The 15180-nt window shown below is 53.2% G+C and overlaps 1 protein-coding gene across 7 annotated transcripts in view; it reads left to right on the forward strand.

Annotated features, from left to right (window-relative positions):
• The window catches only part of Col16a1 (collagen type XVI alpha 1 chain), a 50975-nt gene that overhangs the window by 35448 nt on the left and 347 nt on the right, over positions 1-15180 (forward strand). For 6 of the 7 annotated variants that reach the window (XM_010621595.2, XM_010621596.2, XM_010621597.2 and 3 more), the window contains 8 exons: positions 1944-2015; positions 2177-2230; positions 3128-3172; positions 3406-3450; positions 3740-3793; positions 3977-4030; positions 6487-6537; positions 6881-7033. In XM_010621595.2, coding sequence (XP_010619897.1) covers positions 1944-2015; positions 2177-2230; positions 3128-3172; positions 3406-3450; positions 3740-3793; positions 3977-4030; positions 6487-6537; positions 6881-7018 — 513 coding nt within the window. In that variant the 3' untranslated portion in view covers positions 7019-7033. Of the gene's footprint in view, positions 1-1943; positions 2016-2176; positions 2231-3127; positions 3173-3405; positions 3451-3739; positions 3794-3976; positions 4031-6486; positions 6538-6880; positions 7034-10739; positions 10776-11643; positions 11689-12706; positions 12896-13234; positions 13302-14019; positions 14197-14354; positions 14433-15180 lie in introns of those variants that run through there. The other variant, XM_010621601.2, reaches the window with a different exon arrangement.

Consider the following 15180-nt stretch of genomic DNA (forward strand, 5'->3'; position numbering starts at 1 on the left):
GGCCATGGTTCCTTGGATGGCCCTCAGTGTGGGGTCCCTGTTGGCCTCTGAGCAGCCCAGGCTCCCATTTACTGGGGGAGGTGGAGGGTGGAGAGGGCAGATGGGTGGTAGAGGCCTTGGCTAGCTTGGGGGGGTATGCCACAAGGCGCACAGGGATGGAGGGAAGCACGCTGAGACCAGGAACCCCAAAAGAGGACACCACCCCAGAAAGGAAGCAAGTCTCCCTCTCGGGCAGCCATGTTCGAGTTGTCCCCAGGGCCCAGAGAGGGCAGGGGTGGCCTATGACCTGGTGGCAAGGGAGGGGAAGGACAGGAGCCTGAAGAGACCTGCATCTGCTGCCCTGAGTTTGGCTGATGAACTTTGGAAAGGGAGCTCTTCCAAGGTTGGGGGCTGCGTGCCCCACTTAGCCCAGCCTCCAGTCTCCCCCAAGTGATGTCCTAGGCGGTGGTATAAGTGGCCCCAGGATGGACTCTCAGGGGTGGGGTGGAGCCCTGCGCACAGCTTTTCCTCCAAAACCACACATTAACCTCTCACTGTACAGGTGAGGAAAGACCCATCCAGGGACCCAAAAGGTGGGAAGGGGTCGGGGATCTAGGGCATATACCATGTTAGCAGCCCAACTGAGACGTCCTTCCCTGACCCTCACCGCCTCCGGAGCCAGTGCCTGTCAGCCACAGCTGGAGGTGCCAGGCAGTTTCCTTTGCCTCACTTCCCTGTGACGAACCCAAGCAGCAGCTCCTCTGCCCAGGCAGATCCCTCACTGCAGAGAATCCCAAACTCAGTGAGCGGTTCTCCTGCGGGACTCAGTAGAGCTGACTTGGCTGGGAGTGTGCTGACCCCTCCTGGTAGCTGATGGCATTGCAGCTCCCCAGCTCTTCTCCCCTCTCCTTTTCTTTTTTTTTCTTCTTCTTCTTCTTAATTGGGTCCTGGCCTCTCTGCCATACCCACAGCTACCCATCCAGGGCAGCCGCCCCCTCCCCACAGCTGAGGAGAATTCAGCAGCCCTCCTCTAAGCCTCTTGCCACCACCTCCTTCTCCCGTAAACATTCCAGTTCACACACCTGTTCTCACCACTCCCCTGCTTTGAACTTTCAATGGCTCCCTGGTGTTTTCACTTTATTTTGTAGCCCTGAGCTTTTCATACAGAAAAGATTATGTAAAACCTCAATCTATGAAGCAGATACAAGTGGAGCCACTCTGGCTAAGATAAATGTGAAGGTCCTGGAATTCCACCTTCCGGATCTTCATTTCATTTCTCCAGCTTCAGGGCTCCCTTAGGAGCACTCAGGGCTCTGAGGAGGACAGTCTGAAGCCACTGGTCTACTTGATAAAGTTTTTCACAGCACTCAGGACCCTTTTCGGTCAAGCTCTGTCTCCTCCAGCCTCCTGCCTAGGAACTCTGGCCGTGTAGGCGTATGGCCTCTTCCGAAGCTTCATCCTTCTCCTAGACTCCCCTGACATACCCCTTCTCCTCTGCCTGCCCAATCCCAGACATCCATCAGGGTCTTTCCCCGAGGCCTGGCTCTTAGGAGCTCCTCTCTCCTCCGAGTCCCATGGTCCCTTCTTCACAAGGAGCTCGTAGACTGCTGCACTGCACGACGTGGTGGGCCTGTAGCTCTTGTCAGACTGGGAGCTCCTGAAAGAAAGGGGCCTTAAAGCCCACACTCATTGTCCATTAGGAGCCACGTGCTACTGAGCACCTGCCAGGCCAGTCCCTGGGTCAACCCTGAGAAATGCTGGTCTCAATGGCCCTGTCCCTTTCCACAGAGCGGTGAGGAAAGGGGTTGCTTTGCAGATGAAGCCATGCTCTCGGACTGTGTTTGCACTATATTAGTCAGGCCCGAACAGAACCGGGACCCCATGGGACCCCAGAACTCTGCCCAGGGCTGTCCCCAGAACCAGGGCAATGGTGTACTGACTTTATTGGGGGTGCTGATCTCCAGGGCAGTGAAGGAATTCGAGGCCCAACAGGCTTGCCTGGGTCCACCGGGCCACCGGGACCTCCTGGGATTCAGGTGAGTTGCGCCCTCTGAGTGTGGCAGACCAGGCTGGCTGTGTGCGTGTGCACATGGGCGTGCGGGGGGAGGGAGATGGGAGTGGGGTGAGTGGAGAGGGCTGCGTGGGGGCTCCTCCTGGGACTTGGCATGGCATGAGAGACGCCTTTTTCCTGCTGCAGGGACCCGCAGGTTTGGATGGCCTGGACGGGAAGGATGGCAAGCCTGGAGTGAGGGTGAGATGGCAGCCAGGAAGGCAACCTCCTTTCTCTCCCCGCTTGTCCAAAGAACAGAGTCAAGAGGGCCCCGGTAAAGGGAATTACAGGACCCCTCAGGTCCGTGCTCCCCAACTCCCTGCTGGCACCAGAGTCTCTTGGCTTCTTAGTCCTAGTGGCCTTAACCAGGTTAGCTGGGCCTCACCCAAGGCAGGACAGTAACAGGGATGCATTTATATCAAGAAACTCCAGCAACTAGAGAAACCAGACTGTTACAGAGGCCGCCGGATGTGGTGACACACACCTGTAATCCCAGCCGTTCAGGAGGCTGAAGCAGGAGGCTCATGACTTTGAAACCAGCTGGAGCAACTTAGTGATACTCAGCCTCAAATAGCATAAAAGGGGGCCAGGGATTTAGCCCAGTGGTTCCACCGCCTGCCTTGCTAGGCGCAGGGACCCGAGTTCAATCCCTGGTACCAAAAACAAAAAAATAACAAATAGCATAAGAGGGCTGTAGCTCTAGCATATAAGAGGCCCTGCGTTAAATTCTCACTACTTAAAAAGAAAAAAAAAAAGAATAAAAGAAGGAATCAAGCTACAGACATGGAAAGTCTTGAGCAAAGCCCTGGTCCCTTGGGTCAAGTTTTGCTGGGGAAACTGAAAGGATGACTGAATATTAAGATCAACCTCCTTCTGTACACAAAAGAAGGAAAACTAAGGCCTAGATCAGGTGGTTATTCACTCAGGGTCTGCTGCTAGTCAGAGGCCAGGCTGGGTCAGGTTCCTCCCTCTGCCCTGTGACATCCCTGCCATCCTGGATGTTGGGAGCGGCTGGCCTCCGGGAGGGAAGGCTGTAATTAGTGAATTGGATCCGGGCTGGACAAAACTGCTGTTCTAATGCCCCACCTCTTTCCTTAGGGAGACCCTGGTCCTCCTGGCCCCCCTGGACTCATGGGACCCCCAGTAAGTTGAGCTGCAGGGGTAAGCTGAACCACGGGAAGGAGTTGGGGGCTTCAAGGCCTCCAGGCTGAGCAGCTGCCATCTGTGCCTGGGTGGATGGACGGCTCAAACCCTCCAGAGCCTCCTGCACCATGCTATGACTTTGGATTGGATCCATTTGTTTAACCTGAGGAAGGAGGGGGTGGGGCCCTCTGGCTAAGATGAGGGATCTGATAGCTTCCTGCTCTTTCTCCCAGGGTTTCAAGGGGAAAACAGGACATCCTGGCCTCCCAGGACCCAAGGTGAGGGTGTCTTCTGCCAAGCGCATTTTCTCTGCTATCCTCAGGCCTGACCCGGGCAGACATGGAAGCCCAGCTGGGGTGGAGGTGCCACCTGAGCTTTGGCTGAGCTATCCCAGCATCTGAGCCTCCTAAGGCCTCCGGGGCCTGGCAGCCTAGGTCAGGGCTTTGCCATTTACCAACACGAGGGCACCAGGGCTCTGCCAAAGCCAGAGCAGGTGGCAAGGACCCTCTGATACGGGGTTGACTCAGGGTGGTTTTACCAAGCTCGGGCTTCCCCTCTTTCTTCTAGGGTGACTGTGGCAAACCAGGTCCCCCCGGCAGCAGTGGCCGGCCAGGCGCAGAGGTAAGACCCGGAGATCCGTGCAGGCTGCCGTTATGAGATGTGGGCTCTGCTGAGTCTGAAGCAGCTGCTTCCTTTCCCTCACTGGGAAACAACTGCTTTCTCTCCCCGGTCTTTGCCCACTTAGCAGCCACATGCGTGCGTGTCGATCTGTGCATCACCTCTTCCTTTTGCTGGTTCCTATAGGGTGAACCTGGTGCCATGGGACCCCAGGGACGACAGGGCCCCCCTGGCCATATTGTGAGTAAACTGTTTTCATCTCTGTGTCTCAGAGAGTTGGGATTCTCTTGCTGTGGGGTGGGGTGGGCAAGCCAGAGATAGCCTGGGAGCACCAGCCCCAGGAGCTGCTCTGACCATGCAGAGATACGTGAAACCAGCCCAGGCAACTTAGTAGTGAGACCCAGCCTCAAATAAAATAACGGGGCTGAAACTCAGTGGTGAAGTGCTTTGGACTTACCCAGTTCAGTGTTTCCCAAGCTTTCTACCACTCTCTTCTTTTCTGGGCACATGCAAGTTCACGTGTCAGACAAAGGGCATTCAGTTAATCAACAAATAATTATTAAGCACCTGCTCCATACCAGGCATTGTTCCAAGCATTGGGGTGACAGCAGTGAGCACGAGAGACGAGGTCCCCTGATCTCACGGAGCTCTGACACAGGCACAGCAAACAAACTTACTCAGAAACATCGGGCAGCTGGGCTGGGGATTTGGCTCAGTGGTTCTGGAGCCTGACTCGCAAGCGCAAGGACTCGAGTTCGATCCCCAGGACCAAAAAAAAAAGAAACAACAGGCAGCGATGTGATGTTATGGGGTGGGGGGACAACAGGAGGTAATTTTAGAGGAACCTTGGCTGGGCAAGTGACATTCACCCTGAGGCCTGCATAAAAGGAGGAGATGACTATTGAGTAGTCTGAGACAAGAGTCGTGGGCAGGGGGTACCTGACATGTGGAGCCAGGGACCAAGGCATGGAGGAATTTGAAGAACACTGAGGTCAGTGTGGCTGGAGTATAGTTTGAAAGGGACACAAGGGCACGAGTGGGACCAGAAAGCTGAGCATAGATGCTGGAGGCCCTCAAAGGGCTGATCAGGAGGGTGGGGAGGGCAGGCACAGGGATGACTGGGACGGGCTTGGAGGTGGAGGACTTGCTAATGAGCCCGGGGCAGGGGCAGGTGCCACGGTAGAGAGAGGAGTCAAGAATGACGCCTGTGCCCGTGTTTGGCCCGGGCAACTGGGTAAGTAGGTGGTGTGTTTACTTCAATGGGGCGACTTGGAGAGAACATTTATTAAGCAATAGCGAATTTCCCATCTACTTTACTCATCAGGAACACAGTCGACTGCCAATTGGTGCCTTTGATCAGTGTGACGGCGCCAAGCTGATAGGGCTCCAGAGAAAGCAAATGCACCGGCATTTTATTGTAGTCTGATCGGGGCTGGCAGTACAATTTTCGGGAGGCTTTTGGAAATGTTAAAAATAGCTCATGACCAAAAAAAGGAACTCTTGAATCTCCATCACCCTTTTTATGCATTTCAAGGGATCCTGAGGCCCTGTGCTAGGGACCCCAGATCTAGCCCAGCCCATCCTCGCATTATGGTTGAAAGGAGTTGCACACCTTGACATTGTGGTCTCTGGAGACTCCTTGGGGGCTAGAATGAGGGGGTGCAGGATTCCTCCTCTCATCCCTGCCTGTCCAGCCCAGGTCCCCTGTTGTGCGATGATCCCAGTGCCGGACATTTCCACCCAGGAGTCTCAGATGAGCAGAAGACAGGCCATGGCTTCTGGAGCTTTCTATCTGGGAGTATGGAGGAAAGTGCTCTGAGAGAGCACTGAGTGCCCTGGGTTCAGAAACAGTGTCATTTGAGGTGGCGTTTGAGCTGTGCCTTGGGGCAAGGATGTGGGCCATCAGAGATAGGGCAGTCCTAGCATTGGCAGGAGGGAGCATTCCTGGGGGATGGAGAAGCACTGCACCCCAGGACTGGGGTCGATGAGGCAAGGACCTGAGTGTCAGCTACAGTTTCTTGGAGTGGATTTTATGGTTGGTGCTGAGTCCTGCCCCTCCCTGCTGCTACACAGACCTGCTTCCTAGTCTCCTACCTCTGCAGAACCAAAGGATGTGGCATCAGAGATAGGGCAGTCCTAGCATTGGCAGGAGGGAGCATTCCTGGGGGATGGAGAAGCACTGCACCCCAGGACTGGGGTCGATGAGGCAAGGACCTGAGTGTCAGCTACAGTTTCTTGGAGTGGATTTTTTGGTTGGTGCTGAGTCCTGCCCCTCCCTGCTGCTACACAGACCTGCTTCCTAGTCTCCTACCTCTGCAGAACCGTGGGGGAGTGGGCTTGGTCATCGTAAGGAAGGAGGGGGTCTCACAAGATATCGGGCCAGTAGTTGGTTGTCTCAGGCCTTTTCCCTCTGCTTGTGGCCTCTGCCTGGGGCTCCCACACTCTCCCCTCACACAGCCCCAGGAACACCATATTCAGTTTACATTAGCCCAGGGGGTCACGTGTACTCAGGTTTCCCAGGCCTCTGCTGTGGGCACAGATTTTCTGGCAGAAGCTCAAGTGTCAGACCAGAAAGGAAGGGTTTCAGGAAGAGAATGCAGTTGGTGGAACTTAGAGCCTGCTGCAGCTGCCAGCCCTCTTTCCCCAGGGGCTTATCATTAGAGCCTGTTTCCACCCCCTGACTCTCTCCTCTGTAGGGGCCTCCAGGGCCTCCAGGCCAGCCTGGTCCAGCTGGGATCTCTGCAGTGGTGAGTGACACTTCCCCTCCTAGGCCCTCCCAGGAGCATTGCCCTGCTCTGCAGTGGGCTCCTTCTGGGGGAAGACAGAGGGATGGAAAATAGCTGGTCTCCATCTCCTCCCTTCTCTAATGCCAACCTCATCGCCTCCGATGATTCTCCTGCCGGGATGTGACAAAGGATACCAGTGAGGGTTGGAGGCCATTCCAGGACCCTACTGCAAATTCAGGCAGTGTCCCCTCCTCCAGTGAGGCCTGGGAGATGGGGGACAGTCCCTGGCACATGATGGAGTGTCTACGTCAGGCTGTGTAGAATCCAATTTTTCCCCCACCCCACCAACCTTCCTATTCCCTAGGGCCTAAAAGGAGACCGAGGGACTTCTGGAGAAAGGGGCCCAGCAGGTATTCCAGGCCAGCCTGGCCCACCTGGACACCCTGGCCCCCCGGTAAGATCCCGCAGCCTACAGCACAGCCTGGGTGAAAGGGTCAGCTAGCTTTGCCAACTGGGCACAGCACTGCAGCCCTGGTCTCCAGGGAAGGAGAGAGTGGAATTAATAAGGCAGGATGGTAGGATGAAGCCTGTATCTGAGGATCTATGGTTTCAGAGAGGCAGACCCTGCAAGCCAGTGCCATGCTAATCGCATGCAAGGTCACTGCCTCTGCCAATGCACTATAAACCTTATGCAGGTCCCTCTGCTAAGTACCAAACAGAGGAGACTCAGGCCCTGTTCTGCCCCTGCCCTGCCCCAAGAGAACCTGTCAGTAACCACACAAAGTCTGAAAATGTCAAGAAACCAGAAATGCAGTGTTTTATTGCTGTAACTTCCTGAGCTCCTCAGAAACCAGGTCTTGGTCTCAGCCCAGGCTTAGCACTAAGAGCTTTGCTGTCTTGGCCACTAACCATGTGTTGAATGGTGAACTTGGTGCTTGATGTGCATTTTGTCTTTGGACTTCAACCCCTTGTAGTAGATTGGATTGTCCCCATTTTAGATGAGGAAACCAAGGCTCAGCAAAGCCGAATTGTTCATTGCTAGGAATTGAAAGATCCTTAGCCTGCTTGGTTCCACAACTTGACTTCTTAGCCAATTTGCCAAAGTACCTCTTTCAAAAAGGTCCAGGAAGGGCCAGGGATTTAGCTCAGTGGTTCGGTGGCCTGCCTTGCAAGCACAAGGACCGCAATTCAGTCCCCGGTACCAAAAAAAAAAGGTCCAGGCAGGTTCCACATCAGGAGGAACTGATTGCTACTCTCAGGAAGGAAAAGTCTCCTGGGTAAGCCCAGGCAGGGGCCCCAGATTTCTCTAGCCCCATCAGGGTGCTTTCCATCAGACTCTTCTGAGGAGAGGAGCAGTAGCCCTGGTGCTGGTGGCTTGGGATGGGGTGAATGATTCCAGTTGGTATCAGAGTGGTTACAAAGGCCTAGGGCCACCACTCCTACTCACTCTGATGCCTGCTAAGTACCCTGGATGGGTTGTTTTTACCCTGACCTGGAAGGTGGCATTTGAGCTTTGCTCAGAGCAAGGATGTGGGCCATCAAGAGATGGGGCCTTAGGAGCCTCCAAGGCCCCTAGAAGGATCTTCCACTTGCCATGCAGTCACAGATCCCTCTTTCCCAGTAGCCCTCCAGAAGAGCACTGGGTTGGAAGGTAGCCTATCCTGTCCTATAAAGGAAGCTGGCTCAGGCACATCTCAGCAAATCTTACTAAGGACAGAGGCTCAAGTTCCCTGTGTTCCTTCAGCAAAACGTACTCACGGCCAGTGTTCTGCAAGGTGCCAGGATCCCAAGCAAAGAGGCCCAGTGTCCTTCCCTCGCAGAAACGTGGGGGAGTGGGCTTGGTCATCGTAAGGAAGGAGGGGGTCTCACAAGATATCGGGCCAGTAGTTGGTTGTCTCAGGCCTTTTCCCTCTGCTTGTGGCCTCTGCCTGGGGCTCCCACACTCTCCCCTCACACAGCCCCAGGAACACCATATTCAGTTTACATTAGCCCAGGGGGTCACGTGTACTCAGGTTTCCCAGGCCTCTGCTGTGGGCACAGATTTTCTGGCAGAAGCTCAAGTGTCAGACCAGAAAGGAAGGGTTTCAGGAAGAGAATGCAGTTGGTGGAACTTAGAGCCTGCTGCAGCTGCCAGCCCTCTTTCCCCAGGGGCTTATCATTAGAGCCTGTTTCCACCCCCTGACTCTCTCCTCTGTAGGGGCCTCCAGGGCCTCCAGGCCAGCCTGGTCCAGCTGGGATCTCTGCAGTGGTGAGTGACACTTCCCCTCCTAGGCCCTCCCAGGAGCATTGCCCTGCTCTGCAGTGGGCTCCTTCTGGGGGAAGACAGAGGGATGGAAAATAGCTGGTCTCCATCTCCTCCCTTCTCTAATGCCAACCTCATCGCCTCCGATGATTCTCCTGCCGGGATGTGACAAAGGATACCAGTGAGGGTTGGAGGCCATTCCAGGACCCTACTGCAAATTCAGGCAGTGTCCCCTCCTCCAGTGAGGCCTGGGAGATGGGGGACAGTCCCTGGCACATGATGGAGTGTCTACGTCAGGCTGTGTAGAATCCAATTTTTCCCCCACCCCACCAACCTTCCTATTCCCTAGGGCCTAAAAGGAGACCGAGGGACTTCTGGAGAAAGGGGCCCAGCAGGTATTCCAGGCCAGCCTGGCCCACCTGGACACCCTGGCCCCCCGGTAAGATCCCGCAGCCTACAGCACAGCCTGGGTGAAAGGGTCAGCTAGCTTTGCCAACTGGGCACAGCACTGCAGCCCTGGTCTCCAGGGAAGGAGAGAGTGGAATTAATAAGGCAGGATGGTAGGATGAAGCCTGTATCTGAGGATCTATGGTTTCAGAGAGGCAGACCCTGCAAGCCAGTGCCATGCTAATCGCATGCAAGGTCACTGCCTCTGCCAATGCACTATAAACCTTATGCAGGTCCCTCTGCTAAGTACCAAACAGAGGAGACTCAGGCCCTGTTCTGCCCCTGCCCTGCCCCAAGAGAACTTGTCAGTAACCACACAAAGTCTGAAAATGTCAAGAAACCAGAAATGCAGTGTTTTATTGCTGTAACTTCCTAAGCTCCTCAGAAACCAGGACTTGGTCTCAGCCCAGGCTTAGCACTAAGAGCAGTGCTGTCTTGGCCACTAACCACGTGTTGAATGGTGAACTTGGTGCTTGATGTGCATTTTGTCTTTGGACTTCAACCCCTTGTAGTAGATTGGATTGTCCCCATTTTAGATGAGGAAACCAAGGCTCAGCAAAGCCGAATTGTTCATTGCTAGGAATTGAAAGATCCTTAGCCTGCTTGGTTCCACAACTTGACTTCTTAGCCAATCTGCCAAAGTACCTCTTTCAAAAAGGTCCAGGAAGGGCCAGGGATTTAGCTCAGTGGTTCGGTGGCCTGCCTTGCAAGCACAAGGACCGGAATTCAGTCCCCGGTACCAAAAAAAAAAGGTCCAGGCAGGTTCCACATCAGGAGGAACTGATTGCTACTCTCAGGAAGGAAAAGTCTCCTGGGTAAGCCCAGGCAGGGGCCCCAGATTTCTCTAGCCCCATCAGGGTGCTTTCCATCAGACTCTTCTGAGGAGAGGAGCAGTAGCCCTGGTGCTGGTGGCTTGGGATGGGGTGAATGATTCCAGTTGGTATCAGAGTGGTTACAAAGGCCTAGGGCCACCACTCCTACTCACTCTGATGCCTGCTAAGTACCCTGGATGGGTTGTTTTTACCCTGACCTGGAAGGTGGCATTTGAGCTTTGCTCAGAGCAAGGATGTGGGCCATCAAGAGATGGGGCCTTAGGAGCCTCCAAGGCCCCTAGAAGGATCTTCCACTTGCCATGCAGTCACAGATCCCTCTTTCCCAGTAGCCCTCCAGAAGAGGACTGGGTTGGAAGGTAGCCTCTCCTGTCCTATAAAGGAAGCTGGCTCAGGCACATCCCAGCAAATCTTACTAAGGACAGAGGCTCAAGTTCCCTGTGTTCCTTCAGCAAAACGTACTCATGGCCAGTGTTCTGCAAGGTGCCAGGATCCCAAGCAAAGAGGCCCAGTGTCCTTCCCTCGCAGAACTCTGGGGAGCTGTCCGTATGGGCTCCGGGAGTTTCAGTGTGCGTTGTCCAAAGCTGAGGGCTATAGGATCAGGGTCTCCTACAGGTGGAACAGGGGGGCGTGGACAGCATGGCAGGTGATGTATGTGAAGCCAAGCTGATCATAGCTCATCACTTCTTGCTCTTTGTCCCCAGGGTGAACCTGGTACAGATGGTGCCACTGGCAAAGAGGTACTGTAGTGCTGGTCTCCTTTTCCCTTGGGGAGATAATTCTTAGTCCTTCCCTTGCCCTGGCCCCTCTCTGTTCATTCAGGGAGCACTCCTGTGTGCACAGACGGTCTCAGCAGGATCTATATCCGTAGCTCCCATATCTGGGAACGCAACCAATGTTAAATTGAAAATAATCAGAAAAAAATTATATCTGTACAGAACATATACAGACTTTTTTTCTTGTCATCATTCCCTGAATAATACAGTAACACAACTATTTATGTAGTACCTACATTGTATAAGGTAACATATACAATTTAGCAATGACTTAGAGCATACAAGAGGATGTGCATAGGTTATATGCAGTACTACACCATTTTAAACAAGGGACTTAGGCACTCACAAATCTGGTTCCATGGGAGTCCTGTCTCAAGACTGTGTATAGGAACTGGTCAGTCTTACTGCTCCGAGGAAAGGAACTAGAGACTAATGCACAAGGATAGCAGTGAGACTTGTTCCATACATTTTCCCCCCACTTTGTACCTGGCCAAAAAGAGACTGCAATAAGAACAAACTCCATACATTCCCTGGGCACCAACTCTTGCCTGACCCTCCGCTATTCTAGACTGGCTTCTTATTCTGACTTCGTTTCATCTGTGATGAGGGACTCAGCGAACATGATCAGAGAAGGCCATGCCTCGGGGGATGTCATTCTCCCTTCCAGCTGTCACCTTTATCTGCAAACAGGCTGTCAGCCTTTCTCACTCAGCTCAGTTGGACACAGACAGGGGCCTAGGGCTGAGGGAGGTGGTCTTTTCACAGTTCCTACCTCCCCAGAAGCCTTAGGGATGCTGCCCAGACCCGATTCCTGACTTTCACTTCCTTCTAGGGCCCTCCTGGAAAACAGGGACTGCACGGAATTCCTGGTCCAAAGGTGAGTCGGGAACTGGCTGGGTTGGAGAGGAGATGCCCATGAATGGACTACACCCAGCTCTGAGACAGGGTATTAGCTCAAGGAGACACAGGACAGCCAATAGGCAGGTAAAGGGGGAGCAGAGTTTGGGGCAACCTCTGAATAGCTCTCGCCTGGGGCCATTCCAGAGTTCTTAGCTTTGCTTAGGGAATTCCCAATCTTTACTCATGTTCCAGGCCCTTTGTCCTGGCCTTGGGGAAACAGAGGTCCCTGAACCGTGGTCTCCCTGCAGTCCGATCACATTGACATTAAAGTGGGGCAAGTTTCACAGAAGACGGGACATAGTGGTGTAGCATCTCTGAGGACGGGAGCACCCAACTCTGCCGGGGGTTGAGGGAGGGAGACTGCATAAAGAACAGGAGCAGCTGGGTATAGTGGTCCACCCCTGTAATGTCAGCTCTGGGAGGCTGAGGCAGGAAGTTTGCTAGTATGAACCCAGCCTGGGCAACCTAGCAAGACCATGTCTCGAAAATAACTGGGCTAGGATGTATCTCAGTGCAAAGACAATGAGTTCAGTCCCCAATACTGCAAAACACAAAAACAAGAGCACTTCAGTGAAAGAGGAGAAGTTTAGTGGAGAGAGATGAGGAGTGGACCTTCCAGGCAGGGAGGACTCAGACAGCATGGCAGAACCAGAATTGTAAGCAGTGAGAGTGGTTGGCTAGAGGCGGGAGCAGGGGAACGAGGGTGAGGAAATGATGATCAGGACCATGTAGTGAATGGACTTGCATGTTTGGCAAAGGAATTGGGCCTTTACACTTATGGCACATGAGAACCACCAGGTTTCTAAGGGAGTGACACTGTGAGACCTGTCTCCTAGGAAGTCTGCTCTGCTGACGAGGCTGGGTGGCCTATGGCACAATGGCCACAGTTCAGAAGGAGATGCTGGAGACCTGGTGGAGCATGGAGAGGAAGAGACACCATGACATGAACTTGACAGCATTGGGTGATGCTGGATTGTGACTTCTTGTCCTTGTAGGGTGATCCAGGACCTGCAGGACAGAAGGGCCAGGCAGGAGAGAAGGGGAGATCTGGCATGCCAGGCGGGCCTGGAAAGAGTGGCTCCATGGGGCCTGTTGGGCCACCAGGTCCTGTAGGAGAGAGAGGCCACCCTGGGTCTCCAGGACCTGCAGGAAGCCCTGGATTGCCTGGTGTGCCTGGCTCCATGGTAAGAGCAGGCTGGCAGCCATGAGCATGTGGGGTGGAATATGGGTCATTTTAGAAGCTATTGATGATGTTCTGCAGAAAAAAAGCATGATTCTCATATAGGTGGCTCTTAACTGTCTGGGGAGGTGCGGATTATAGGACCCTCTCCCCAACAATCTGTTTTTCAGCATGAAATGCTTTGTACCATTTGGAGGTGGGTAGGACTTTGGATCAAGAATTTATGGGAGGCTCCTAGGACCCTGGCCTCCTGCCCATCCTTTATTTCCATAAAGTCTGTTCCCAGGGGAAAGCGCCAAGCTTGGAAGTGTAATTGAGGCAGGTTTTTTTTCTCTTTCCTTAGGGAGACCTGGTGAATTATGATGAAATCAAGAGGTTCATCAGACAAGAGATCATTAAAATGTTTGATGGTAATTGGCAGCCGGCTGGGTGGCAGTGGGTGCTGCATTCCCTTCCCAGCTACTTCTACCCAGGCCCAGCCTTCTTTGCCTTAAAACTTCTGTGTCCTCCCCCCTCCCACCCAACATTTACAGGCCGGGGGAGGTGACGAGCATATGTTCAATTATCCATCAACCCTTCCTTGTCACCTGCTCTGTTCAGAGATAAAATGATTCCCTCCTGCCCTCCTGAGCAAAGGAGGCTGACAAGAAAATTGATCTCACATGAGCCTGCATGGAGCGCGCTCTAAGCAGAGGGCCGAGCAGCAGCTAGAAGATGGCCGCTGCTGGGGTTTATTTTGAGCTTTGCTTTTTTTTCCCTGCTTATTTGCTCATCCAATGTTGTTGTGCTGGGACCTGGGGAAATGTGGGCCCTGTCCTGGAGTGGCTGGGCATCCTGCTTGGGAAGGAGACCTTGTGTGCCAAGCAGTGCAGTCTGGATGGCATTCCAAAGCCAGTGGCAAAGCAATGAAGGATGTTAGAGAGACGCCACAATCAGATCTGTGCTTGCAAAAGCTCTCCATGGAAAGCCAGGTGGAGATCAGGGCATGGGACACCTCTTAGGAGACCAGCCTCTGTTCCTTTGCAGATGTCCTTCTGAAGAAAAGCTGTTCCATGCTGGTGACTACTGTAGCATCTGTAGTCAGAGTCCCTGGGGCACCTTATGAACCGTCCTTATCCTTTCTTACAGATAGGATGGCTTACTATACTTCCAGGATGCAGTTCCCTGTGGAGATGGTTGCAGCTCCAGGCCGGCCAGGGCCCCCAGGGAAAGAGGGTGCTCCGGGCCGGCCAGGTGCTCCAGGATCACCTGGGCTCCCTGGTCAGATTGGCAGAGAAGGACGGCAGGGCTTGCCAGGAATGAGAGGTAGCTCTGCCTTCTTGCTCCCATGGGGCATATGAACCTCTTGGGGGCTGGCCTGAGCACTGAGTGAAGTTGGTTGTGAATGTGGCATTTGTGTGTGTGTATCTTTGTCATTTTTCTACTCAGGGATAGGATTTCTTATTTTCTTTTTATCATCTCAGGATTGCCTGGAACCAAAGGTGAAAAGGGGGACACTGGTGTTGGCATTGCAGGAGAAAATGGTCTCCCTGGCCCCCCAGGTAAGAAAACTACATGTGAGACCCTGAATCCAGATCAACAGCAACCACCTGTCTTTATGCTCCTTTGATTCCATAGTTGTGTAGAACTCCAAATAACTACAGCATAGGCCAATAAACACCATTACAGTTATCAAGGCAGTCTGCTAGGGTTTGGGGGCAGTAGTGAGGGAGATCCATTATTCACCAGTAGTCCTACGCTGGGCTGCGCTTAGCTTATGATGTAGTGAGAGAGAGCTGTGTGTGGTTGGGGCCAGTAACCTGAGTTCAAGACCTGCTTAGCAACTTCCTAGCTGTGCAGTCTTGAAGAGGTCACTTAAGCCCTTGGGGTCATTCTCAAAGATGCCGTGTGATTGTGTATCCTTAAAGAGGATGGCCAGTGCCTAATGGCCTGGCTCTGAGGCCCAGGTTCACTATTTAACTGACGTGCAACCTTTGTGAACCTGTGTCACCATCCTCAAAATTAGATAGTAGTTCGTTTCTCAGGGAATTGTGTAGATCCAGTGACAAATGCATAAAAAAGTACTCAGCCCCATGCGTGGCACACATGCTGTCAATAAAACCAGCTAGCTGTGTGATCATGATCATCATTGTTAGATTGGTGTGAGGATCAGATCCAGTCTTCATGAAAATGTGTTGTAACTCGAAAAATACACATCAAATGTAAAGTGTCATTTACCATAACCATTGTTTCTTCTTTTTTTATTATCTGGGTCTCCTGATATCTCTTTTGGGACTCTTCCCACCCTAG

Source organism: Fukomys damarensis, unplaced genomic scaffold, assembly GCF_012274545.1.
Source record: "Fukomys damarensis isolate Sample0158 unplaced genomic scaffold, DMR_v1.0_HiC HiC_scaffold_23, whole genome shotgun sequence".
NCBI classification, from domain to species: Eukaryota; Metazoa; Chordata; class Mammalia; order Rodentia; family Bathyergidae; genus Fukomys; species Fukomys damarensis.